Source organism: Hevea brasiliensis, chromosome 5 (assembly GCF_030052815.1).
Source record: "Hevea brasiliensis isolate MT/VB/25A 57/8 chromosome 5, ASM3005281v1, whole genome shotgun sequence".
Classification (NCBI taxonomy): Eukaryota; Viridiplantae; Streptophyta; class Magnoliopsida; order Malpighiales; family Euphorbiaceae; genus Hevea; species Hevea brasiliensis.
This window is the reverse complement of record NC_079497.1, coordinates 2119193-2144303: the sequence shown is the minus strand read 5'-3', so window position 1 is coordinate 2144303 and position 25111 is coordinate 2119193. Positions and strand designations below refer to the sequence as shown.

Sequence of the window (25111 nt, the reverse complement as noted above, 5' to 3'; positions counted from 1 at the left end):
ATTAATAAAGGACAAAATTTTTTAACAATTATAAAAATTTAAGAATGAAAATATTTTTAAAAATTAAAAAATAAAAATATATAATAAAATCAAAACTTAAAAATTAGTTAATATATTTTTAAAGTACAAGCATTTCCCTATCATTCTTGTTTGCTAACATAGAATTCAAATGGGATCTTTCTTCTAGATTCAGAATGAACGCGGACATATTTATTCAAAATATCCCAACAAAAACTCAAGGCAATTTTGAATTCGCTGACGTGTTCCAGGTGGGAATTGGAACACGTCACACCCCAAGTTGCACAATATTAAAAAATATCATCTCAGAGTTCTCTCAGCCACAATTATTATTTTATTTTTTAAAAAAGTTTTCTACAAAGGCACAAATATTAATTATATTATATAAAAAAAATGGAAAGAAAAGGATAGAACAGTAATAGAACACGTTGAGCACTTGCCAAAACTTAACCATGATGCTCAACACGCGCCACAGAATCCCAATCAGCCAATCACATTCCGCCTTGTTGATCTCCCCTCCCCCACTTTTTTTTTTTTTCCTTATTCTCAAATATCCTCTTTTTTTTTTTTTCTTTTTTCTATTATAAATAATAATTATTATTCTTAAAAGTAGCTCGTATTTTCACTCATTAATTAAATAAAATTAAATTTATATATTTAATTAAAGAATTATTAAGCTCAAGAACAATGTGCACTCTGTTAATTTTTTTGATACAGAGATAAAATTTACAATTGTTCAAATTTTCAGGCAATTGACGCTTAATAATAAATTAAAGTTAGTCTAAATCCTTAAACCTTAATTAAAATCGCTAATTCAGACCCAAAATCAAACCGAACCGGCATTAGCCAACCCTACCCAATGGCTTAATATTGTCTTGGAAATTTCTCAAGGAAAAATTCCAATCTCTAAAATTATTATTCTCTATAATTATTTTTTAAACCAAAGCAAAAAAATATCAGCAATATTATAAATATGCAACTCAGAGGAAGGTGATTGGTTCCAGGTGAGATGGAAGCAAGCTTTGTATTGAAGCAGATACCGAGCTGCTTGAGTCTTCCTTGGCTCCCCCGTCAATTACCCAATTCGCAATCCTTCGTTTTCTCTTCATCCTTCAAATCCCACTTGCTCTTCCTCAATCCCAAATACTCTTCTCCATCTACATTTCAAATTGATCACCATTTTATTTGGAATAGCAGCAATGGCGCCACCAAGCCTAAAACTACCAGCAAGAAAAGAAGAATCGTTAACAAGAAAAATATTGGCGTCCACAAATCAAACACCAGCAAATCTACTGATACTAGTAGGAGTACGGATGGTGGAAAGATTATAGTCCGAGAAGAGCGTGAAAAGAAGGTCAATATGAAGATAAACGTTCGGGCTCTGCATCAGAACGGGGATCCTCTGGGGCAGAGGGATCTTGGGAAGAGCGTAGTGAAATGGATTAGCCAGGGAATGAGAGCAATGGCCACGGATTTTGCTTCCGCTGAGACCCAGGGAGAGTTCTCGGAGCTCAGGCAGAGGATGGGGCTGGAGGCCGGCTTGACTTTTGTAATTCAGGCGCAGCCTTACATTAATGCTGTTCCAATTCCTTTGGGTCTGGAAGCCCTTTGCTTGAAGGCCTGCACTCACTATCCCACCCTGTTTGATCACTTCCAGAGGGAGTTGCGTGATGTTCTTCAAGAGCTACAGCGTAAAGGGTTATTTCAAAACTGGCAACAGACCGAGTCTTGGAAGTTGCTCAAGGAGCTTGCCAATTCAGGTTTCTTTTTTCTCAGGGCTGTTTGCTATTTTCCCCTTTTTTGTTATCATTTCATAGCTCATAAGAACCCGCCCCGCCACGCCCCACAACAACACCACACCCACACCCCCCCCCCCCCCCCCCCCCCCAACCAACCAAAAAGTAGCCCAACTAATGAATTTGCAACACTCACGTTTTAATGAAAGGAAGCAAGTTTTTGGCTTAACTAATTAATTGACAATTTGTCTCTCTAATGGATAAGTAACGCATTTTATAGTTAGTCCTAAAGATTAAGTTCGTGAGTCACTTAGTCTGAACTCTGGAACTGAGACATTGCATTTGCAGTTCAGCACAGAGCAGTGGCACGGAAGATTTGGCAACCAAGGCCTTTGCAAGGAGTTTTGGGGATGAACTTGGAGAAGGCTAAGGCAATACAGGGCAGGATTGATGAGTTTACCAAGAGAATGTCAGAATTGCTCCGTATAGAGAGGGATGCTGAATTGGAGTTCACCCAGGAGGAGTTGAATGCTGTTCCTATGCGCGATGAAAGTTATGATTCATCTAAACCGATTGAGTTCTTGGTTAGCCATGGTCAGGTTCAGCAAGAGCTCTGTGACACTATCTGCAACTTGCATGCAGTTAGCACATCTACAGGTTACATAGTAATTTAGTTTTGCCATGACTAATTGTTTTGACTTGTCTTTGCAACTAGGTCTTAAAATGATAAATGCATGCCAAGTAATGTGGTAATCGGGATGTGTATACAGGATTAGGAGGAATGCACCTAGTATTGTTTAAGGCTGAAGGGAATCACCGATTGCCACCTAGTACCCTTTCGCCTGGAGACATGGTTTGTGTGAGGATTTGTGATAGCAGGGGTGCAGGTGCAACCTCTTGCATGCAGGGTTTTGTGAACAGCCTTGGGGAGGATGGCTGTAGCATCAGTGTGGCTTTAGAATCTCGTCATGGGGATCCCACCTTCTCTAAGCTTTTTGGCAAAAGTGTTCGCATTGATCGTATCTATGGATTAGCGGATACGCTCACATATGAGGTATTTGATAAATAAATCTTATATAGCCATTCTTCTAATGTACTTGCAAGTATTTTCAAGACATCAAGTAAATTCATTTTACATAGGTTCTTTACATTTAACACATCTTGTTGGTTCTTTTCAAACATCTTCGTGTTAAGTCTCCCAATTGTGTTAAACTTGTTTTATTCACCATCATACCTTATCCTTTGTATATAGATGGTCCAGAACTCTGGTTTTGTGCTTCTCTGGTTTTATAAGAGCTGGAGCATTCAGCAGTAACTTAGCAATGCGCAGGTTTTTAGTGTTTTCTTATATATCTTTCTTTTGTTTGCTTCTGATCCCTTAGTTTGTTAACAAGTACTCTTTTTCATATATTCACAATTACAGAATTGAGTACATATATTTTGGTACAGCAAAGAAGATTATGGAAAACTTCTTTATGGCTATACATGATCTAAGGCTAAAAATATGGCTGATCCCTGAAACTAGGGATTTTAATACAAAGAAGGAAAGTATAGATTTACACACCGATTAATCCTATAATTTCTCCAATCTATTCCTATTGACAACTCACGCCAACACTCCCCCTCAGGTTGATGCATACATGTCTTGAATGCCCAACTTGTCAAGTAAGTTGTAGAAGTTTTTGCCAGAGAGAGCTTTTGTGAATATGTCTGCCAACTGGTCCTCAGATTTAACAAATGTAAATCGGATTATCTTGGCCTCAAGATTCTGGTTGATGAAATGACGATCTACCTCAATGTGTTTGGTACGATCGCGTTGGACTGAATTATGAGAAATGTCAATTGCTGCCTTGTTGTCACAAAAGAGGTTCACCTCGGAGCTAGGATGAAAATCAATAGCTTCTTGGGCCAAAGTAGCTCACAAAGTCCTTTAGACATTCCTCGAAATTCAGCTTCAGCACTAGACAATGCTACTATCTTTTGTTTCTTACTTCTCCATGTAACAAGGTTTCCTCCTACAAAAGTGAAGTAGCCTGAAGTAGACCTCCTATCAGAAATGTTCCCTGCCCAATCAGCATCTGTGTAACCATCAATGTTTAGATGATTATGCTAGGAGAACATAAGCCCTTTTCCAGGGGAGGATTTTAAATAGCAAAGAATCCGGGATACTGCGTCCATATGAAACTCACTAGGGCAATGCATAAATTGACTTACTACATTTACCGCATAAGCAATATCTGGGCGTGTATGTTTAAAGTAAATGAGTTTCCCAACTAACCTTTGATACCTCTCTTTATTTGTTGGTGCATGATCTGAACATTTCCCAAGTTTGTGAATCAGAACAATTGGTGTGTCTGCTGATTTACAATCCAAAAGTCCCACTTCTGAAAGTAAGTCTAGCACATATTTCCTTTGAGAGAGAAATATGCCTTGTTTTGATCTTGCTACTTCAGTTCCCAGAAAATATTTGAGCCCTCCAAGATTCTTCATTTTGAATTCGGTTGCCAATTTCTCATGAAGTTTAGAGATCTCTTCCAAGTCATCCCCTGTAATAATCATGTCATCTACATAGATTATTAGAGCTGTCACTTTCCCAAAATGATGTTTTAGGAATAAAGTGTGATCTGAATTGCTGTGTTGGTAGCCATATTTTTTCATTGCCAAGCTCAATCGACCAAACCATGCTCGGGGTGATTGTTTTAGTCCATACAATGCTCGTTGTGGCTTACACACAACTTGAGCCTTAAACGATGCAACATATCTTGGAGGTATATCCATGTAAACTTCCTCTTCAAGATCGCCATGAAGAAAAGCGTTCTTCACATCAAACTGATGTAACGGTCAATCTAAATTTGCTGCTAAAGACAATAAAACTCTAATAGTATTTAGTTTTGCCACTGGTGAGAAGGTCTCTTGATAGTCGATGCCATATGTCTGTGTATGTCTCTAGCCACGAGTCTTGCCGTTTATCTATCAATGGATCCGTCTGCCTTGTGTTTAATGGTGAACACACATTTGCACTTCACTGTCTTTTTTCCTTTTGGTAAGGGAACTAATGTCCATGTTTTAGTCTTTTGCAAAGCCTCCATTTTTTCTTTTACAGCTTTAACCCTCTTTGGATCCATTAAAGCTTCTTGTACACTGTTTGGAACATGACATGAGGATAAGTTGTGCGCAAAAACCTTGGGAGGTTCTGACAATTTTTGAGTGGACACATAATTTGCAATGGGATACTTTGTCCTTCTTTCCTCAAAATCAGGAGAGTATGTATTTGGTGGCTTGCTACGATTATGCCTGAGGGTAACCAGCAGATAATTCCAAGTTGTTAGTATGAGAGGATGTAGTGGTGGGAGAGCTTACCTCAAAATTATTCTCAGGAGACGGGACTTCGGGTACTGAAGAGTGGGGAGATTTATTTTCAGATTCAAATAACATAGAATCAACTCCTGGAGACATTGGAAACACATCGACATCACCACTTGTTTCCCCACCAGCTACCATTTTATTTCCATTATCGGTTTCTACTGAAATTTCTGGTAGTGTTGAAATTCTTTGGTGCTTAATGGCCATTTAAAATTAGTCCAATTTTGCTCTTCATTCCACCTCTCCCCTGAGGAGATGAATTGGATATTGGAGATGGGAAAAAACTATCAGATTCAACAAAAGTAACATCCATGGTGACATATGTGCGCTTGGTGCTAGGGTCATAGCAATTATAGCCTTTTTGATGTAAGGCATATCCTAAAAAAATGCAACGGACAGCGCACGGATCTAGCTTAGTGCATTGGTTTTTCTGAAGATAAACAAAGGCAACAATGCCAAAAACGCGGGGAGGGATCAACAAAACAGTAGGCAAGGAAACATGATTAGAAAGCACCTGTAAAGGAGTCTTAAAATTGTGGACTTTTGAGGGCATCCTATTCAGTAAGTGTACTGTTGTAGCAACTGCATCATCCCAGTACCTATTCAGTACATTCGCTCCAATTAATAGTGCATGAGCTGTCTCTAAGATGTGTCGGTTCTTCCTCTCAGCAACACCATTTTGTTGTGGGGTTTGAGGACATGAAGTTTCATGTAGAAGGCCATGATTTTTGAAGTAAGCTTGAAATTGTTGGTTGACATATTCACCACCATTGTCAGAACGGAGAATCTAAATCTTCGCTGAAAATTGAGTCTGAACCATTGCATGAAATGATTTAAAAACATTAAAGACATCAGCTTTATGTTTTAACAGGTATATCCATGTCATTCAAGTGCAATCATCTACAAATGTCACAAACCAACAAGTGCCAGAAGAAGTAATAATTGAGAAAGGCCCCCATACGTCTGCATAGATTAAAGCAAAAGGAACATCACTTTTATTCAAGCTTACTGGGTAAGATACCCTATGACTCTTGGCTAAAATGCAAGTATCACATTTCAAGTTCGAGTTATGTAAATCTGAAAATAAATAGAAACAAGTGCTTCATATAACCAAATGATGGATGCCCCAAACGACGATGCCATAACCAGATTTGCTTCTCTTTAATACTCGTTGTATGATGCATATGATTTGCTCTACCCAGGCTGAAGTCATCCATGTAATATAAACCCCCCCTCTTAGTCACGCCTAATGATCTCCTTGGTAGGAATATCCTGAAGCAAACAAAAAGTAGGATACATGAGTGCCACACAATTTAGTTCTGCAGTGACTTGGCTTACAGACAATAATTTATTTGAGAGAGAGGGAACAAATAAAGTATGAGATAAGGAGAGAGAGGATGATAAAGCAACAATTCCAGCCCCTGTTACTGGATAAGTGACACCATTGGCATTAGCAATAGTTGTTCGCCTTGGTTGAGTGACATTTGAAAAATTATTTGCATCAAATGTCATGTGGTCAGTTGCCTCTGAATCGATTATCCAATCACAATCACTTTGTCTGCTAGAATTAAGTAAAACTTGTCCATGGTTACCTTGATCATTGAGAGTTGCTGAATTACTTGAGGATTCCACTTCTGAAGTGAAGGATAATTGAAGTTCAGCAGTTGTCAAGGCAGCCTTTCCCGGACCCCCATCAGATGCAGCAATTTTTTGTTGTTTCTGAGCTTTGAGTTCATCCCACCAGCTTGGGTATCCATGTAACTTGAAACAAGTTTCACGGGTATGTTTCTTGCCTCCACAATGAGTGCATCCTCCTCCTTCTGATTTTGCTTTAGCCTTGGGTGTAGTACTGAGTTTATCAGTACTCATAGAGAGAGACCCCAATTTTGAAGATGAGTATTGTTGTCCCAATTTTGCTCCTTTAGAAGCCATAACAGCACCAGTTGTATCTTCCAAGCCTGAGCCTGTTATCATCACAGCCTACCTAATATCTTCACGTCTGACCTGAGCATAAGCTTGTTCAACAGTTGGGAATGGCTTCTGCTGCAATACATCACTTAGGACCTTGTCAAGCCGATCATCCAAACCATCAAGAAAGGTATAGACTCTATCTTCTTGTGTGATGGGATTATATTTTTGTATATCAACAGCACATTCGATTGGATTTGGACGACAGAAATTGATTTCTCTCCATAAGCCTTGAAGATCATTGTAAAATTTTTCAATAGATCCCCCAGCTTTTCTCATTCCAGTCACCCATTTACGTAAGTCATACACTTGAGATGTATCAGTTCCATCAAAATAAGTTGCAGCAATGGAATCCCATACCATTTTTGCAGTTGGAAAACGAATGAAATTGCTAATCAAGGTAGGGTCCATGGAGTTGATCAACCACCCTTTCACAATTGCATCATCAGTTCTCCATTTTCTGAATGTTGAATCCGTCGGTTGAGGCTGTGGTAAATCTCCATTTATACATCCCAATTTGTATTTGCCTGAAATATACATCTCAACAATTTGGGACCATAAAGCATAGTTGGTGCCATCCAACTTAATGCCAATCGGTGTGGCGAGGGGTTCTTGATTCACTACAGTCGGAATTTGATTCATCATCTGGGATAATCGAGATGTCATGCCTGCAAAGGAATCTCCAGTGGAGGAGTTTCCAATCAAGGGAGTATGATCCCCTTCTTTACTCATTCTCACGTGTTTCTCTCTGGTTTTTTCCTCATTTTTTTTTTGAAAGGAGTCTATAGGTCCTAGAACTCTTGCTCTGATACCATGTTAACAAGTACTCTTTTTCATATATTCACAATTATAGAATTGAGTACATATTTTCTGGTACAGCAAAGAAGATAATGGAAAACTTCTTTATGGCTATACATGATCTGAGGCTAAAAATATAGCTGACCCCTGAAAGTAGGGATCTTAATACAAGGAAGGAAAGTATAGATTTACTCACTGATTAATCCTATAATTTCTCTAATCTATTCCTATTGACAATTCACGCCAACATAGTTAACCCATTATCATTGGTAGTTCTTCAACTTGATGCTCCATGTTTGTTGAGCACCTGCTTTTTCAACCTGAAAAAGTTACTACTAGTATTTCAAAGTATTTAAATGATTGAGTCCAAATTACTATCACATCATCTTCTTTTACATTAGAAGTTTAAAACTTCCCATATAATACACGGGAATATTTAACACTGCATCAGTCTAATAGAAATGCAACCTTGAAACGTTAATGTGCCCAGGAAAAGCTCTCCCTCGAATTTCAAAAATTACTTTTCAGATGAGAACATATAGTGCATCTATGACCATATTTAAGTTGGGATATAGATTTTCTGTTGAATTAGACTTCCACTTCTGTTGTCGCGACAAGGTTATAGGCGGCAGGTTTATCTGTTTCTGATCAACTTTAGTAATTCTTAGGCACACCAAATGTGTCTATTTTCCTTATGCCTTCTTGCTTCTAATGCAAACAGATTTTCTGGGTTGATCCATTGTTACATCTTAAAATATCATAAATATTCCCTTTTCTCTGCTACTCAGATTCTATTTTCAATGGTCTCTGCAGTTTGCATGCCTATTTAATAGCTTATAATCTTCTTTTGAAGCGTAATTGTGAGGCCCTGATGCTGCTTCAGAAGAATGGTCTACATAAGAAAAAACCCTCAATTGCTGTTGTGGCTACCTTATTCGGTGACAAGGAAGATGTTGCATGGTTGGAGGAGAATCATTTAGCAGACTGGGATGAAGCAGATTTGGATGGATCTTTGGGTGGTACAATGTTTGATAATTCACAGCAGAAGGCCATTGCCTTAGGATTGAACAAGAAACGACCATTATTGATAATTGAAGGGCCTCCTGGTACGGGAAAGTCAGGTTTGCTCAAGGAAATTATTTTACGTGCTGTTCAACAAGGTGAAAGGGTGCTTGTGACAGCACCTACAAATGCAGCTGTTGACAATATGGTTGAAAAGCTTTCAAATATAGGGTTAGACATTGTGCGGGTTGGTAATCCAGCACGTATTTCTTCAGCTGTGGCATCAAAGTCTTTGAGTGAAATAGTTAATTCTAAGCTTGCAACATTCCGGATGGAGTTTGAAAGGAAAAAGTCTGATCTGAGAAAAGACCTGAGACATTGTTTAGAGGATGATTCTTTAGCTGCTGGCATTCGTCAGCTTTTAAAACAGCTTGGGAAGACATTGAAGAAGGAGGAGAAGGAGACTGTGAAGGAGGTGCTGTCAAGTGCTCAGGTAGTGCTTGCAACCAACACTGGAGCTGCTGATCCACTTATCCGAAGGCTGGATACTTTTGACCTGGTTGTTATAGATGAAGCAGGGCAGGCAATAGAACCTTCTTCGTGGATCCCAATATTGCAGGGTAGACGCTGTATTCTTGCTGGGGATCAATGCCAGCTTGCTCCTGTTATTCTATCAAGAAAAGCCTTGCAGGGTGGCCTTGGTGTCTCTCTACTGGAAAGAGCTGCTGCCCTGCATGAAGGGGTCCTTGCAACCAAGTTAACAACACAATACCGTATGAATGATGCGATAGCCAGTTGGGCCTCCAAGGAGATGTATGGTGGATTGTTGAAGTCTTCTTCATCAGTTGCTTCACATCTTCTTGCAGATTCTCCATTTGTTAAGGTAGCAAATTATCTATGATACTTCAGAACTGTAAATATGAGTATAAGCACTTCTGCATTTTGTTGTTTATACTTGTTGTACTATTTTCACTTGCATGTGTTGTGAGGCATGACCTTGACAATTTGTATATGTTTTTGTAGCCTACGTGGATAACTCAATGCCCCCTGCTGTTACTTGACACAAGAATGCCATATGGAAGTCTGTCAGTAGGTTGTGAAGAGCATTTAGACCCAGCTGGAACAGGCTCATTTTACAATGAAGGGGAAGCTGAAATTGTTGTGGAACATGTGTTTTCCTTAATTTATGCAGGTAAATACTCTTGCCTCCTGTATATAAATTAAGTACTCATGTATTCTTGCACTGTCATTGCTAATCTAAACTTTGTTGAATGATGAACTAATCCTACCATTGGTACATTTTGCATTTCGTATTGGGAAGCACTAAAAAGTTGCAACATTGAAAGTGGCGTACTTGTTGGACTTGGATGCTTATTTGGCTAGGTGCTGCTAGTTGTTTAGTTTCATTGAATTATAACATGTTGCACAAGTGAAAATCATTGTAAATTTGATTCTTAAATTTATATGAGCAATGTGGTTTTGTTCATTGTTGTACACTGAGATCCATTCCATCCTTCACTCACTATTTTTAAGGATAAGCTTTCGATAACTGATGCTGTTAACTTCTTCTGAATCTCCAGACCTTCATATTCATATTGTTTTTCAGACTAACTCTCATTATGCTAATTAATAAGGCATTCTCTAAACTACCTTTCCCAGGATCCTATGCAGGACCATAACTATGTAGGTGTTCTAGTTTTTTTGGAGGCTAATTGAGGTAAATTTGTTTTTGCTGAATCTATCATGCAGGGATTGGACCAACAACTATTGCGGTTCAATCACCTTATGTTGCTCAAGTACAACTCTTGAGGGAGAGGCTCGATGAACTTCCAGAGGCAGCTGGTGTTGAGGTTGCAACCATTGACAGCTTCCAAGGTCGTGAGGCTGATGCAGTAATCATATCAATGGTATAGTTCCCATGCTGGTGCATTAGTTACATTGGGTGTCCCATGTTATCATCCAAAAAATATTTCATTTTTCTTTCTACATGAATTTCCAACTTTGGCATGCTTTAGAAATTTGAAGATAATCTATTGTTTAATTGTTTTGGGTCATTATTGCCTTCATGAGGTATAGTCATGCTTATGAATTGAATAGGCTTATGTAATTTTTGTAGCTCTATTTTTTCATGGCTACAGTCCGTCAGTCCTTAATCCATCAGTATCTTAATTGAAATCATTATCCAGAGTTGGTAGTGGCTTTGGATTATAATCATGCAATTTCACATTTATATTTTGTTTCCACAATAAATGGCAATTAAATGCAATCTTCTGTAGCATAGTGCTAGAAGTTCATGAACAAAATATGAACACTTAAATACACGACATAAAGTTGACTTTTGTATCACTCACTTACAAACTGTATTTCTTGTTTCTTTCGTTTACTAGGTCCGCTCAAACACTTTAGGAGCTGTTGGATTCCTCGGGGACAGCAGGCGAATGAATGTTGCCATCACAAGAGCACGGAAACATGTAGCAGTCATCTGTGATAGCTCAACAATATGCCACAACACCTTCCTGGCTAGGCTCTTGCGCCACATCCGCTATTTTGGTAGGGTGAAGCATGCCGAGCCTGGTAGCTTTGGGGGATCTGGGCTTGGTATGGACCCAATGTTACCATCGATTAGTTAAGTATAAATCACATATATTTCTCCAACTGGAAATTGATGTGGAGAACTTAACATAGACGTCTGGTTTCTTTCCTGTCAGCATCTGCTTTTTCGTCCATTTATGTACAGCAGGTTTTTCATTTTTGTCAGTAGAATAATCGACAACTACATTCTCTGTTGTTATTGGTTAGATTTGTATATAAGCAGCACATACAATGATTCTTAATTGTATACGATTTTGACGTTCATGAAATATTAATGAAAAAATTCACTTCAAGTTGAGTTTGGCATTTGTGTTGAATAGTGGTTTTGTTCCTGGAAGTTGTCACCCCATGGCAAAAATGTTCATGAACATGAAAAGAAAGATTGGGTATGTTTTGGAAGGAGAAACAAAGAGACTTGTGCATCAAAAGTGATGCTTGACAAAGGTAGAATCCTAGTCCAAGGGGGATTCTGACGACTACCACTTACGATATTTAGAATCCTTCAATCATTGATCCTCCAGTTTCCATTATTATTGATTAAAGTATCAGATCCATGGAGATTCCTCAAACACCATCAAAAAGCATAATAGCTAGGTTATCCATACATAGACAGGAGAGGATGATAGACCTTAACCTATCTCAAATGCAAAGTCAATCAATGTTCAGGCCTCAGGACCATTCTAAGGCTAGTGCTTATGGAAGTAAATTAATTTGCTGTGGAGATGGGGGACTACCTCCATTTGATACCCTACCCTCTTAAATTAGCAGAAAAATGAGATCTCCTAACAAATAAGGCCCATTTAATTAAATTTTTAAATAATTCATTTTAGAATTAAGTTAAGACACAATTCATGCATATTTGCTGTATAAATCAAAGCTATAAACATTTTCGAGGAATTGATTGACCAATGATAGTGGGTTCCTACATTTCATTCAAGTAAAAGAGAAGGGTCCATCCTAAGTTAAATGTATTTATGACATTTAACCAGTAATATCTATTTTCCTCCTTTTTCCTTATAAAAAAAATCGAAAAATTGATACCTTCGCTTCTGTAATTGTAAAAAGTAGAGTTTATTAATGGTAAATATGAAATTATTTAGAGCACACATCAAGTCAGAATATTATCAAATACAATTCTTATCTCGATATCTCGATATTCAGAAAATAAAAAATTAAATCTACGACAACAAATAACATAGAAAAATTGAGAGAGTGAGAATTCAAATTTGATACCTGTTAGGTGAGTTATATACTTTTAGCTATTGCACTAAATCAGATTAAGCAGCAACACTGTCATTTGATAAAAAAAATAAAAAAAAATTAACAAAGATGATAAAATGAGATTCCTTGACGAGAGAAAAAGGCTATTTCTTTGCACCAAAGTGTATGATCTTGGATACCCATTGTAGAAAAATCCGTTTCAATGTCATTAACATCAGAATTTGTCTCATATTAGCAATCCTCAAGTCTCCATTAATTAAACTCTCTTTTATCTGTCAGCGTCCGTTACCCCTTAATTAAAAAGCCCTCTTTTTGACAATTTCTTTTTCTCCATATACATTGCAAATTTTTAGATAAACTTTGCTTTCACTCTACTCTCCACAATTCCTACTAAAATCAAACCCAAATCAAACCCATCTCTCCATCATTTGACTTCACATACATTCACCACCTCTAATAAACAATATATAGATATGAGCCTATAGCACAAGAGAACACCTAAAATTTTCATTATTTTTCTTCTCTCTCTCTCTCTCATGGCTACCAAGCATAACAATGTGTTTGTGACCATTTTTCTCTTGTTTCTCTTCATAATTGCCTTCGCCTCTACCACCAATGGAGCAATATATAGAATTCATAGCTCAAGGCCCCATCAAGAAACCAATGATGTCATGCATGTTTTTCCACCTACTACTTTTAGTCTCCTCCCTAAAGGCTCTCCCATTCCACCTTCAGCGCCATCAAAGAGACACAATGACTACGGAGGATATGATAAAGGTCCGGACGCTCCAGCGAAGGATGGTGGTGATGGTGTCTTTCCATGAGTATTCCAAGAGTTTGCAAGACCTTAATTAGAGAGACTGTGATCATGTATTCGCTCAGTTGGTAAATGAGTTTCTTTCTGTATTAATATAATTTTATGCACGCATGAATGATAATATTAGTGTGTGTGGGAAAGGAAACACAGGGTTTTGTGATTCTAGAATTCAAACTTTTTTTTTTCCTTGATTTTTCATTATTAGATGTATTTTCTTCTATCTTGTTCAATAAATAAAAGTATATGTTACAGTGCCTTCAGTGTACTTGTTGGCTTATTCCATCACAATGTAGTTGTCAACAAAGCAACAACTATATCATGATGCGATGTGAATATCCATCAATAATGCAGAAATTCTAGTAAAATCAAGAAGAAGAAGATGATGATGATATATATGAATTGATTTGTAATGATATTGAGAAAATTAAATGAGGGCAGACCATATAATAATCATCATTACTGACTAGAGGCAATATAGGGTTGTTTTTTCTCTAACTGAACAGTATTATTAAAGGGTTACAGAGATCAATTAGCAAAACCATGTATTATTATGTGTTTTGCATTGGCTGTTGGAATGAGGACTCATCAACTACTATAAACTCAAATCGGTATATGAAATTATGAATCTTTTCTCTCTATCAGCCTGGTCTACCACCACACTTGCAAACAGATTTTGTAATGCTAAATGCTTCATCATTCCATATTATATTACAAGAATTTAATTTAATTAATTTTTTTTATCGATTCTAATGTTTTGAGTAAATGAATTCAATTTCTTTTTACAACTCAACTCAACTCAACTCAAACTTTATCCCAAAAATTTGGGGTCGGCTATATGAATTCGCTTTTTCCACTCTGAACGATTTTGGATCAAATCCTCAGAAATGTGAATTCAATTTCTTTTTAACTTGAGAAAAAAAAATCATTTTTAAAGAAATAAAAATCAAGCATGAAGCCATTAATTTTCTCATTGCCTCACTCTTATCCTCTAAGTTTAGATGAATTTGGAAAATTACTTAATATCTTGTATTGATATACATTTGCTGGTATTCCAAATAAGGCAAAATAATCTAAAATATCCAAAATAAAAATCAATTTATCCTTTGATGAAAGTTACATCCACATTTCCTGGTTGATTCATATTTATATATTATAAAAGATAAAGTAAAAAAGGAAATAAAATCAAAGGAAAGAGATGTATAGAAAAAGAAAGAGAGGAAAAGCTGGGTAAGTAAGTTCAACAAGTGGAAATTTGTCCAAAATATATATAAAAATCGTAAGTGTTGGTTAGTTCAGAAGGCAAATGGTGCGTTCATGTAATGCGATAGGTTAAAGAAAGACTGATGAATTGTTGTAAAAGAAGTTTCAAGGAAGTGAGGAGGCCACTAAAAGTTACGTTTTCAACAAGGGATAGATTTCATCTCACCCACGCTTCCACCTGGGATAACATATCTATATATATATATATATATATATATATATATATATGTATATATATATATATATATATATATATATTTCTTGTTTAAACTCGTCTATTATAACTTAAAATATAAGATACATGATGGGATCTATCTGTTAAATACATTAATTCTTTATACTTATATCTTAAATCCATGATAATAAACAAGAATTTCCTATAGAGCACAATTTGTTCTTTCATTTTGTGGATCATCAACATCAACTTCTACAAAGGTTGACTCTTTCTTCATTTCACCCAACTAAATATTATGCTTCTATATTGGCATTGTTGTTCGTACTTAGCAAACCGCAGTTATGCATTGAGTTTCTGAAAACGCGCTTTTTTTTTTTAATATTATTATTAATTCTGAAATAAAATTTTAATATTCTCTAATTAGTATATTTAAATATGTTTTTCCTGATAATAGTTTCAACTGCAATTGAATCTTTAGAGTTGGTTTGTTTCTTCATAATATATGTATATATTCTTTGAAGAAACAAGTGCTGCTTAATTAGCTAATCAACAGTGAAAGTGTTAATTGTGTAGGATTTGTATTCCAACAAATTAAAGACCCTTTGATCAAAGGTGATCATCAGCCCTATGTTTTTAGAAGATGGGGACTGAAACAATGGGGAAATGAAAGCCGGTTTTACAGGTATTTCGGTCTTCACTTCTCTTTGTACTTGGTTTCTGACTTGTTGCATTTACAGTTCTCTTTTCATTGGAATATTTAGTCAACTGAAGAACTAATTATGTTCACCTTTAACTATTCTTAAATTAAATTTATGTTTGCATGTGATGTCAGTATTTAAAATTGCTAGTTTATTAATACAGAGAATCTGGAATTTAACTTTTTTTTTTTCTTGTAAAGTTTTGATTACTAATTGGGGTGTGGCTGTAAAGTGTTTGATTAAATGCTTAAGAATGATTTGTTTTCTTGAATAGATTAAATTGTGCCGCAAGTTGCTGTAAGTTGGAAATTCCAGCGATTATATTTAGTTAACATTTCAGGATTCTAAGAACACCGTTACTTCCTTCAAACCCATGCAAAAATGAGATTGAAAAAAGAATAGTGTTTGTGAAAATTCAATGCGGTGATAGAAAATCTAGAGAGAGGACAAAAACAATAGAAAAGAAGCAAGTAGGGGAGGGGGATCTTTCTGGAAGGAGCATGATTAAGAGGGTGAGGAGATCAATTTTATTTTTAGTTTAAGTAAAATTCACAATTATAATTAAAAAAATTTTGTAATTAAATATTTAATGTCATATTAGCAATATTTGACGATATTAAAATAAGAAGGCTCAATTTACTAATGGCAGAAAACCACATATATCTATGTATCACAAATCAAATCACATTACCTTAATTGAAAAAGGGTCAAACCACATGGTACCCTTTTGTAATTTTCCCTACCTAATTTGTTGCAGTTGCAAGAATATGCAAATTTGTCATTCGCAACACCAAAAATCATACAGCAGGATGTGCTGCACATATGGTCTCAAGCTCACATAAAAATCCATCAACATTCAACATTCTGAAAAAGAAGGGGAAAAGAACGGAAACAGATGCTCCATAAAAATAGACTAGCAATGTAACAGTAATAAGTAATGTCTTATCACCATTGATAGAATTCTACCAAGAGCAACTCAGAGAAAATGGAATATAAATTTGTTCTTCTACAAGAAAACTCAATAGAGAATATTTGCCTCTAAATTGACGTAGAGGTAAATTTTTAATCACTTCTGGGCTGCTGCTTCAGCAGGGGTCTTGGTAGTCATCTGATCAACTGCATGCACTGTGCTCTGAAGCTCCTCCCATATGGCTTTATAAACCATCCTCTGTCTATTCACGGCTGACTGTCCTTCAAAGGCTGAAGAGATAACATCAACACTGCATACAAACAGTAAATGAGGTCAATTTTGGTTGGGAAGGTGTGCGAGGGGAGGGGTGGGGGAAGGAAAGACCTTTTCAAGCCAAACGCAATTGAACATGCAATAGAGCTGTGTGCCACATATATTGCAAATAAAATTATGATTTATGGAAACATTATTAGCCTAGAAATGTCAGCACAACACGAATCATGTAAAAAAGAGCACTATCACGGAGCCAAATTTGGGTTAAAGAACTTCTCAAATCTTAGCCGAAACACTGCATGTGAACTGGGAAAAAACAAAAAAAAAAAGAATCAGGAAACTTGTAGAATAAGGCTTTTCAATAGTTAAGAAGCATCTAAAGTAAAATCAGCAGCATATTAAGGGATTTAGTTGAACAGGCAAAAAATGCACCAAAATAATCTACTAGGCTTGCAAATCTCAGGGTAGTTAACTTTGTGAAGTGCAGGGATCTACAATCCTGACACATGCTAGACCATTAATTTAATTCCTCTGACATTTTCTTTACCAGCTTATCAGGGAATTTTCATTAGCTCATAAGCTGGGAAACACCACAATTTACTACTATGTGCACTGACCTCATCAAAGAATTGTCCTTTAGTTCATACACAGGGAAAGTTTACCAATTAACACAAATTGTCTATGATTATCTGATTCTGTTGCTTATTTAATCTCAGAAGTAATACTGTAATATGGTTGATAATAGAACTTACTGGTTGCAATATAATTATAGCTAATTATTAACTCCTTCACCAATATGTATTGCTGTAAATAACAAATATATCCAATCAGATAAGCGTTCTAGCATTGCTAAATACTACTAAATAGCACAATTCATTCATCTTAATTTCTTCAAGGTTTCAATAAAGTTTCCTGGAGCAGCCCAATCCATCAATATTGGCATTGTCAACTGAATATTTATGATGTAATGCACATAAATCGAATGTGGGAGCATCTGAATGCATAAACCTAATAAGATAACAGGCAATGCTAGAATCACAGCTCGCAAATTGCTATTGGCAACGTACAGCACTGGAGCACTATTGACAAAGTGCATCAGAGACTCTAATTTGTTGCCTTCTACACGTACCAGAGAAAAAGCAACCAGCATAAGATGTATATAAGACAGAATTGGATGAAACTCTGCTGCCATATACAAAATTAACGAGACTAAAGTCTTGGCTATTCAGTAGGAATAATGATAAGAGTACATCATTTGAATGAATGTCGCAAATTTATCTATATATTAAGCAACTTCAGAATTATTGGACTAATAATTCAATGGTTGAGTAGAAGTATCCTATGCAGGAATGCAGAGATCAAAGATTCAATCCTGAAACCCAACCAATATTAAAATAAAAAGACAACTTCAGGAAAAATCTAAGCTTACCTGACATGCCGACCATCCCCATATGCATCTTTCACAGTGACTGATTCTGCATTTAGTTCCTCCTTAATCTGTAGCAGCCAAATCAAAATTAAGTTAAATTACAGCTATATTTCCATCCAAGACGAAGTGAAAGTGGGGAAGAAAATATCCCAACTTTTGAAGTTACCTTTTTTTCCATGGATTGCATGAGAGGCGAGTCAATAGACCCGGCATCATTGACGTTCGTGGCTCTAACAGTGAATCTACGGTTACCCACGAAACCAAACCCTAATTTTGATAACTTATAGCCATCGCTCTCAATTTGGAGCTTTGTTTTTCTGTCATGGGTGCAAGACCAAAACAAGAAGTTTGTTTCGGTTTTCTTCGGAAGGATTGCGTAGTGTGAAAAGAAGAGTCGTTTCGGGGGTTGGGGAAGGGATGATGACGAAGGGAGAGCTTGGTGATGGAGTAGAGAGTGACGGCGATGGGGGCGTGTGGAGGAGAGAACATACGGTCGCCACATTAGAGTCTTTGCCATTTGCAGTCGTTTCTCGCAAGAAAATTTTCTTGTTCGAGTTGAGGCGATGAAAGATTGAAAGGTGTGCAGTTGGGCTGGGATACCTCAACTAAACAAATCTTATGATCAATATAGAATTTATCAATGAAGAATTTTTTAGTTTCGGCTTAAGTTTCGATTCAGATTCGATCAATATTTAATAAAATTAAATGATTAAATATTATTAATTTTTTTTAAATTTAATTTTAACTTAAAATCATATCAATCAATTTTAATTCAATTCAAATTTAATTTCAACCAATTTAAGTTTAATCAGTTTTATTTTCACATTAAATCGGTTTGATTTCAATTGCGACTCTAATAAAGGGTATTATCAAATTAACTTTTTGCACACTAAATTTAACTCTAATCAATTCACACATGAAAAATTTGACAAAATCTCAAACCTATACTAGTAGAATGTCCATGTCCTCTTGGAGACTCTCATATACATACTACAAATTTTAATAAAACTAAATATTTGATCTTTATATTATAAAAAATATACTATTTAGTATATATATTTTATTTTTATTAAACTATTTAATTTTTTTATTAAATTTTTTATTATTTATATTATTTAAACTGCTATTTAATTCATTTACTTTAAGAAAATTAATTAATTAATCCCTATATTTTGAAAAAAAATTATTTAGTCCTTTTATTTTAGTAAAATTAATTAGTTGGTTCATATATTTTAAAAAATATAGTATTTTAAAAAATATAGTATTTTAAAAAATATATTATTAGATAAAAATATAAATTTTACTATGTGGAGACTAAATTTGAATTTATATTTTTTTTTAATTTTCAATTCATTGAATATAATTTTTGTGTTTTATCTACTAAAAATAATTTTCTTTAATTATTTATAAATTTGAGAAAATTAATTAAATTTTTTATATAAATAGTTTGTATCATTTTTATCGACAGATGAAAACAAATAAATAATGAGGGAAAGAGGAGGAATATATATATATATATATATATATATATATATATATATATATATATAGAGAGAGAGAGAGAGAGAGAGAGAGAGAGAGAGAGAGAGAGAGAGAGAGAGAGAGATTATGATAGCTTAGGTATAAAAAATAATTATGGAACTAAATAGTTAATAAAGTAAAATTAGAGGAACTAACTAATATATTTCTGTAAAATATAAGAACTAATTAATTAGTTTCACTAAAATAGAAGTATTCAATAATAGTTTAATCAGTATTGACTAACGAAAAAATTGATAAAGAAACTAAACAGTTTAATTAAAGTAAAATATATGAATTAAATAATGTATTTTTTATAATATAAAAATTAAATAATTAATTTAGTTAAAATATATGAATTAAATATTAATTTACCCTAATATTAAATTAAAGCAGAGGTTTCACTCACACAAATGTAAATTCACTCTGCTTATCAATACAAAGCCTTTCCACGAATTGATTTTCAAACAGCAACACCTGAGCTTATAAAGCAGACATTATGTGTGAGGACCCAATGATGACACCATGAATATTGGATGGCCCTCCAGCAAATTGTTTAGCTCCTTTGCAAATCTCTCCATTGCTTGGGCTGGCAAGCAAACTGGGAACACAATTCCATCTTCATCTTTCTTATTTTCAAACGGTACATAAAAGCTTGCGACAATGGGGATGGCTTCCACAAGCCCACCATACATAGCTTTGGCCCATCCAAAATCCACCTCTCTGAATCTCGCAGGTCTCACATCCGACATCACGTAACTTCCCTCCACGTGAAAATGAGGCCTACCCTTAATCACCATTAGATTGGCCACCGATTGTAGATACTCTCTGTTCATATTCGTGGTAGCCTTCCTCGCCAATTCTAATGCATAATCAATCAGATTTTGAGTGAGTTCTCCAGCTGTTGTCACAGCAGTCGACAGTGCAAATCCATTACCGTAATACCCTTCTAGTAATAAAGAATGATTGAATTTTTTGTGCACATTGTTAAGACATATTATGCGCATCTCTTGCTTAGGGTCTGGCTGGAGTGCGATTGTTTGACATTTCCATAAACTTGCAGTTAATATTTGAAAAGTAGCGCATCCATGGAGGTGGGCAAATCTTCAAAGAGCAGACAATGGAGTTGGTCGAATAAAAAATGACTCGTCAACCATGTCATGAAGTGGAAATGGAATTCTTGCAATGCTAGTCCTATTATTGTCTTCAACCTCATCATATTCACGATGTAAGCATGTGACACGAGGTGGATTCCTCGCACTAAGTACATGTCTTTCCCACACCGGGAGGATGGAAGGGGCTCGTTCCCCCCCTAGCCATCTCGGCCACAGCTGACATGAATTGGACCATACCAAAATGCATCACTCGTGGTGTGGTTCATACGAAGGGCAAAAACAAAACCGCTGCACCTAAAACGTGTTACCTGAGAATTAATTTAAATAATAAAATGATCAAGATATGGCTTTGTTTAACAAAACCAAATATACCCATATAGATTTAGCCAGCAAGGAATAACTCAAACCTAAATTAGCAAGAGAGGGCAGTTTAGCGTCTCACGTGAGCCAGGGACGTCAAAAAGAAGTTCCTCAAGTAAGGGAGCAGGGGTTGAAGTGCGTCGCCAGACTGATCAAGAGTAACATGTGCATTAGCCTCTATAAACAAGATACCTTCACCGGTGCATTCCACCAAAATCTTGCGATTAGGCGCTTCTCGAACCCCACCAGCAAATGGATAGTAAAAGACAAGTGCTTTATCAAGAGCCTCCCTGATGACTTTAACAGGGTCTTTCCCTTGCATATTAGAGGGGTGATGAAGATAAACATGTAAGAATGGAATATGGAAGCGGAGACTCTCTTGGTCATCAATGTCGGATAATGGCTTAAACTCATGAGGCGTGGGCATAGCCGGGGTGAGTAGCTCTGGTTGACACGCCTGTGGACCTTGAACACACGAGGGGAAGTTAGTGGAGTTGACATAGCTAGTGAACACTGAACAGCAAGTGAATCCAAGAGAATGAATGGTCAGGAGATCAAATTTAAGAGAGAGGGAGAGACATTAGTGGATGGGTGGAAAATTTATATCATAAAATCCATGTATATATAATGGTGGTGGTTTTTTATAATTGGATTGTAGTGAGTCTTACATTATGAATCCCATCATAATTAATTATTATAATGAATATAATAAATTTATTATATATTTATTAATTTTATTAAATAAAAATTTTTATATGAATTAAAATATAAATAAGTGAGTTTTTCTATATAATTTGTGTTTTAAATAAATTACGGATCAGGGAAGAACAATCCAATATAATCAATATTACACCTAATAATTGCACTAAGTCCACAAGTCACATGCATGAATGACCTCTCACAGGATTTTTTCTTTTTTGGCTGTTTTGCACAAAGAAATTCATTGGAGATACGGATTAAATAAAAAAAAAATTATGATTTTTTTAAGAAATATTTTCAAATTAAGAATTAATTAATAATAATAATATATAATAATTATTTATTAATCAAATATTAAATGTTTAACGTTTATTCAATATTTTTAATATAATATATTATTATTGTATATAAAAAATATTTTATGCATTTATTTTTTATGCAATATTTGTATTTAATTATTGATATTAAAATTTAAAATTATGTGGTGCTCTATTTTTATAAATTATTAATTACATGAAATCTAATGTTAATATCACTATAATTAATAATTAAAATATATTTATTATACATATAATAATTAATTTTTTAGCAGTATAATAGTTATATTTTAACAGCTAGATGTTTTTGGATTTTTGCTACAAAGGAAGACATGGTAGGTAAGCTCACTGGTGCAACTTCCAAATAATCAAAGATGGACATGAAAAGCACTCAAAACAAAAACAAGAACGCCGATGAAATGAAAAGCACTAATTGCTTGTTGAAGTGCCGACTTCACTGTATCTAACAAATTTTTATATATTCGTTAAAAAATATTTTTTTTTAATTTGGATTAAAATTTAAATTTGTAATTTTATAATTATAAATATAATTATAATTATAAATATAATTTTTCAATAAATAATATTAGTATTATTAATTATAAAGAAAATTAAAGGAATAAAAGTTATATTCTTAGTGTGAATATGTAATTCCATTTTATTTTTTTCTATGATATTAATTTATTATTTTTATGATACCTTCGTTTTTGAGGCGGTGGAAATGGCAATGGGCAGATTTATAATATTTGCCAAATTTTTTTAAAATAGTAACAGTAAAATCTTTTTGGAGAATATAGAAATAAAATTCTGTTTCTATAATTTTTTGTAGAATTTTAAATTTATTGTATATGTTTATTCGAATTGACTGGAAAATATAATTATGTGATTTTAATGATATTGATTATGAATGGGTTGTGAATAAAGAAAAAATTGGTAAGCATGACCTGAATGAATAAATTTTATAATATTGATAATGTGTATGCTCATTACAAGTTTATAAATACGTGGCACGAGAAAATTGACTAGTCAATAATTAAAATTGTGTACAATAACTTTACTTATGCCATAATAATGATACTTGTCATTTGAATTATCTAGACATTGTTATTGGACTAAGAAAATAAATGAAAAGAGGTATGTGAAAAGGGTATTCATGAACTGCTATGCACTTTAATTGTAAATGTTATAAATTTGAGCATGCAAAAATTTATGTATTTAAAAAGCTATATCATGTCATATTAAATTGCCTAGGATTGCATATTGTCCTATTTAAATAAAATTATTAGAAACATTACTCATGAGATTATGCATAATTGGCTTGCATACATATTGCATGATATAACACCATTAAGTTATAGTACCACTAAGCATATTTACTTAGCGTAGAGTTATTTGACTTTCTGTAGGTAATAAAAGTAATGATAAAGAGCTGGCAAGAGAGTGAAGTTAAAAGGGTGATGTTTTGCTCCAGACTTAAAATGACACAATATTATTTTATACACATTAGGAGATTATATTGTATTAAACATCTGTATTATGAAATGTAATTTTTTAATGTGTAACTATTTAAGTTTTACAAACTACATGGATGTTGATGTCACACCTTATCCCTCTGTAAGGCATAACATGATCCCGTATAATACTTAATGAACTACCGAACTTCACCTACCGATAACTCATTAAGTACCCTACAAGGGATTTTAAAACAATTTTCTTACATTTTGGAAGTGGTGAGCATTTCAGTGAGAATTAAAAACCATTTATTCAAAACTTAAAGACTAGTAAAAATTTTTCTCCATTTTAATTTTGCCACAAATTTTATAAAAATTTTGACAGAGTTCCGTTTGTTTTTGGAGGAAACCGTTCTTCAATTACCTAAGAAAAACACTCCCAAAATGTTTCACAACTCCCAACCACCAATAATTCTCAAATCAATTCAATTCAAGGCACTTCACTAATTTCACAATACAAATCAAGGTTTCTCATCTCAAAATATTTAATATCTTCTTTAACAAAACATAATGTAGGAAATTCATATGTACAAATATTAAATTACCATAGAAAATTCAAAATAATATTATTACAATTTATTTATAACTGCTCAACTACATTGATACATACAACATTTCCATATTTACATCAAAATTATCTACAAGGGTATAAAATAATACCCGTACAAAAGCTTGATGTGATCTTCAACTCAGTAGCAGCTCACTCTGCTGCTTTTTCCTTGCTCTTATCTGCGACAGCAAAATAAGCCATCGCTAAGTATAAAAATACTCAGTGGTGCACAATAAAAATTTAAAATGTCATAAATAAATCATTTGTTGCCAAACATACTTTAAATATTTCTCAATCACATTTCACAAATAGCCAAGTTCATAATAACACCATTTTGTCAAATAATCTATTAAACACAGTTTAGTCAAACAATTTCATAAACACAGTGTTGCCAAGTCATACACAACTTAAGCAATGACACAAAATTTTCGATCAATGCCGCGTTGTACACCACGACAAAGCAATCTCAACCCCATTAATGAAAATCAATGAGAGAGGTGGCTAGCTAGCTAATGATTACTCATCCGATCTACAACCTCAACTGGCAAGCCAGAGAGGGAGGAAAATAAACGATCTCAACCCCATAAATGGAGGAGGAAATGTGATACTGTCATGCTAAGTGTGAATCCAAAATCAATTTAAAACAATTATTTTCAATAATTTACGAGAGATCCCAAATAGTTTTCAAAGTCATTTTTGTAGTCACAAAGTGGCAACACAATTCATAAATAACACAGCGATTTCATAAAGTATAGCAATTCAAATTTTCAATTGGAAAACA

The 25111-nt window shown here is 34.6% G+C and overlaps 2 protein-coding genes and 1 pseudogene across 2 annotated transcripts; 1 reads left to right on the top strand and 2 right to left on the bottom strand.

Annotated features, from left to right (window-relative positions):
- Window positions 1-940: 940 nt before the first annotated feature.
- On the top strand, window positions 941-11775 carry LOC110659595 (uncharacterized). Its single transcript, XM_021817559.2, has 7 exons — window positions 941-1778; window positions 2103-2411; window positions 2525-2808; window positions 8737-9768; window positions 9909-10077; window positions 10635-10792; window positions 11273-11775. Exons 1-7 carry the CDS (start codon window positions 1028-1030, stop codon window positions 11513-11515), a joined length of 2946 nt encoding a protein of 981 aa, XP_021673251.2. The 5' UTR covers window positions 941-1027; the 3' UTR covers window positions 11516-11775.
- A 4756-nt stretch (window positions 11776-16531) lies between these two features.
- Window positions 16532-18841, bottom strand: LOC110659596 (protein BOLA4, chloroplastic/mitochondrial). Its single transcript, XM_021817560.2, has 3 exons — window positions 18427-18841; window positions 18261-18328; window positions 16532-16868 (listed from the first exon to the last, which is right to left on the bottom strand). Exons 1-3 carry the CDS (start codon window positions 18775-18777, stop codon window positions 16715-16717), a joined length of 573 nt encoding a protein of 190 aa, XP_021673252.2. The 5' UTR covers window positions 18778-18841; the 3' UTR covers window positions 16532-16714.
- Window positions 18842-20261: 1420 nt separating this feature from the next.
- Window positions 20262-21754, bottom strand: LOC110659547 (benzyl alcohol O-benzoyltransferase-like; annotated as a pseudogene).
- Between the last annotated feature and the right edge of the window lie 3357 nt (window positions 21755-25111).

Coding starts and splice junctions, on each gene's coding strand:
- LOC110659596 (XM_021817560.2), bottom strand. CDS start 18,777: ATGGCAAAGACTCTAATGTGGCGACCGTATGTTCTCTCCTCCACACGC. Junction 18,329..18,426: donor TGCAATCCATGGAAAAAAAG/GTAACTTCAAAA, acceptor TGGCTGCTACAG/ATTAAGGAGGAACTAAATGC. Junction 16,869..18,260: donor GGGGATGGTCGGCATGTCAG/GTAAGCTTAGAT, acceptor GTTTGTATGCAG/TGTTGATGTTATCTCTTCAG.
- LOC110659595 (XM_021817559.2), top strand. CDS start 1,028: ATGGAAGCAAGCTTTGTATTGAAGCAGATACCGAGCTGCTTGAGTCTT. Junction 2,412..2,524: donor TGCAGTTAGCACATCTACAG/GTTACATAGTAA, acceptor ATGTGTATACAG/GATTAGGAGGAATGCACCTA. Junction 2,809..8,736: donor CGGATACGCTCACATATGAG/GTATTTGATAAA, acceptor CTTCTTTTGAAG/CGTAATTGTGAGGCCCTGAT.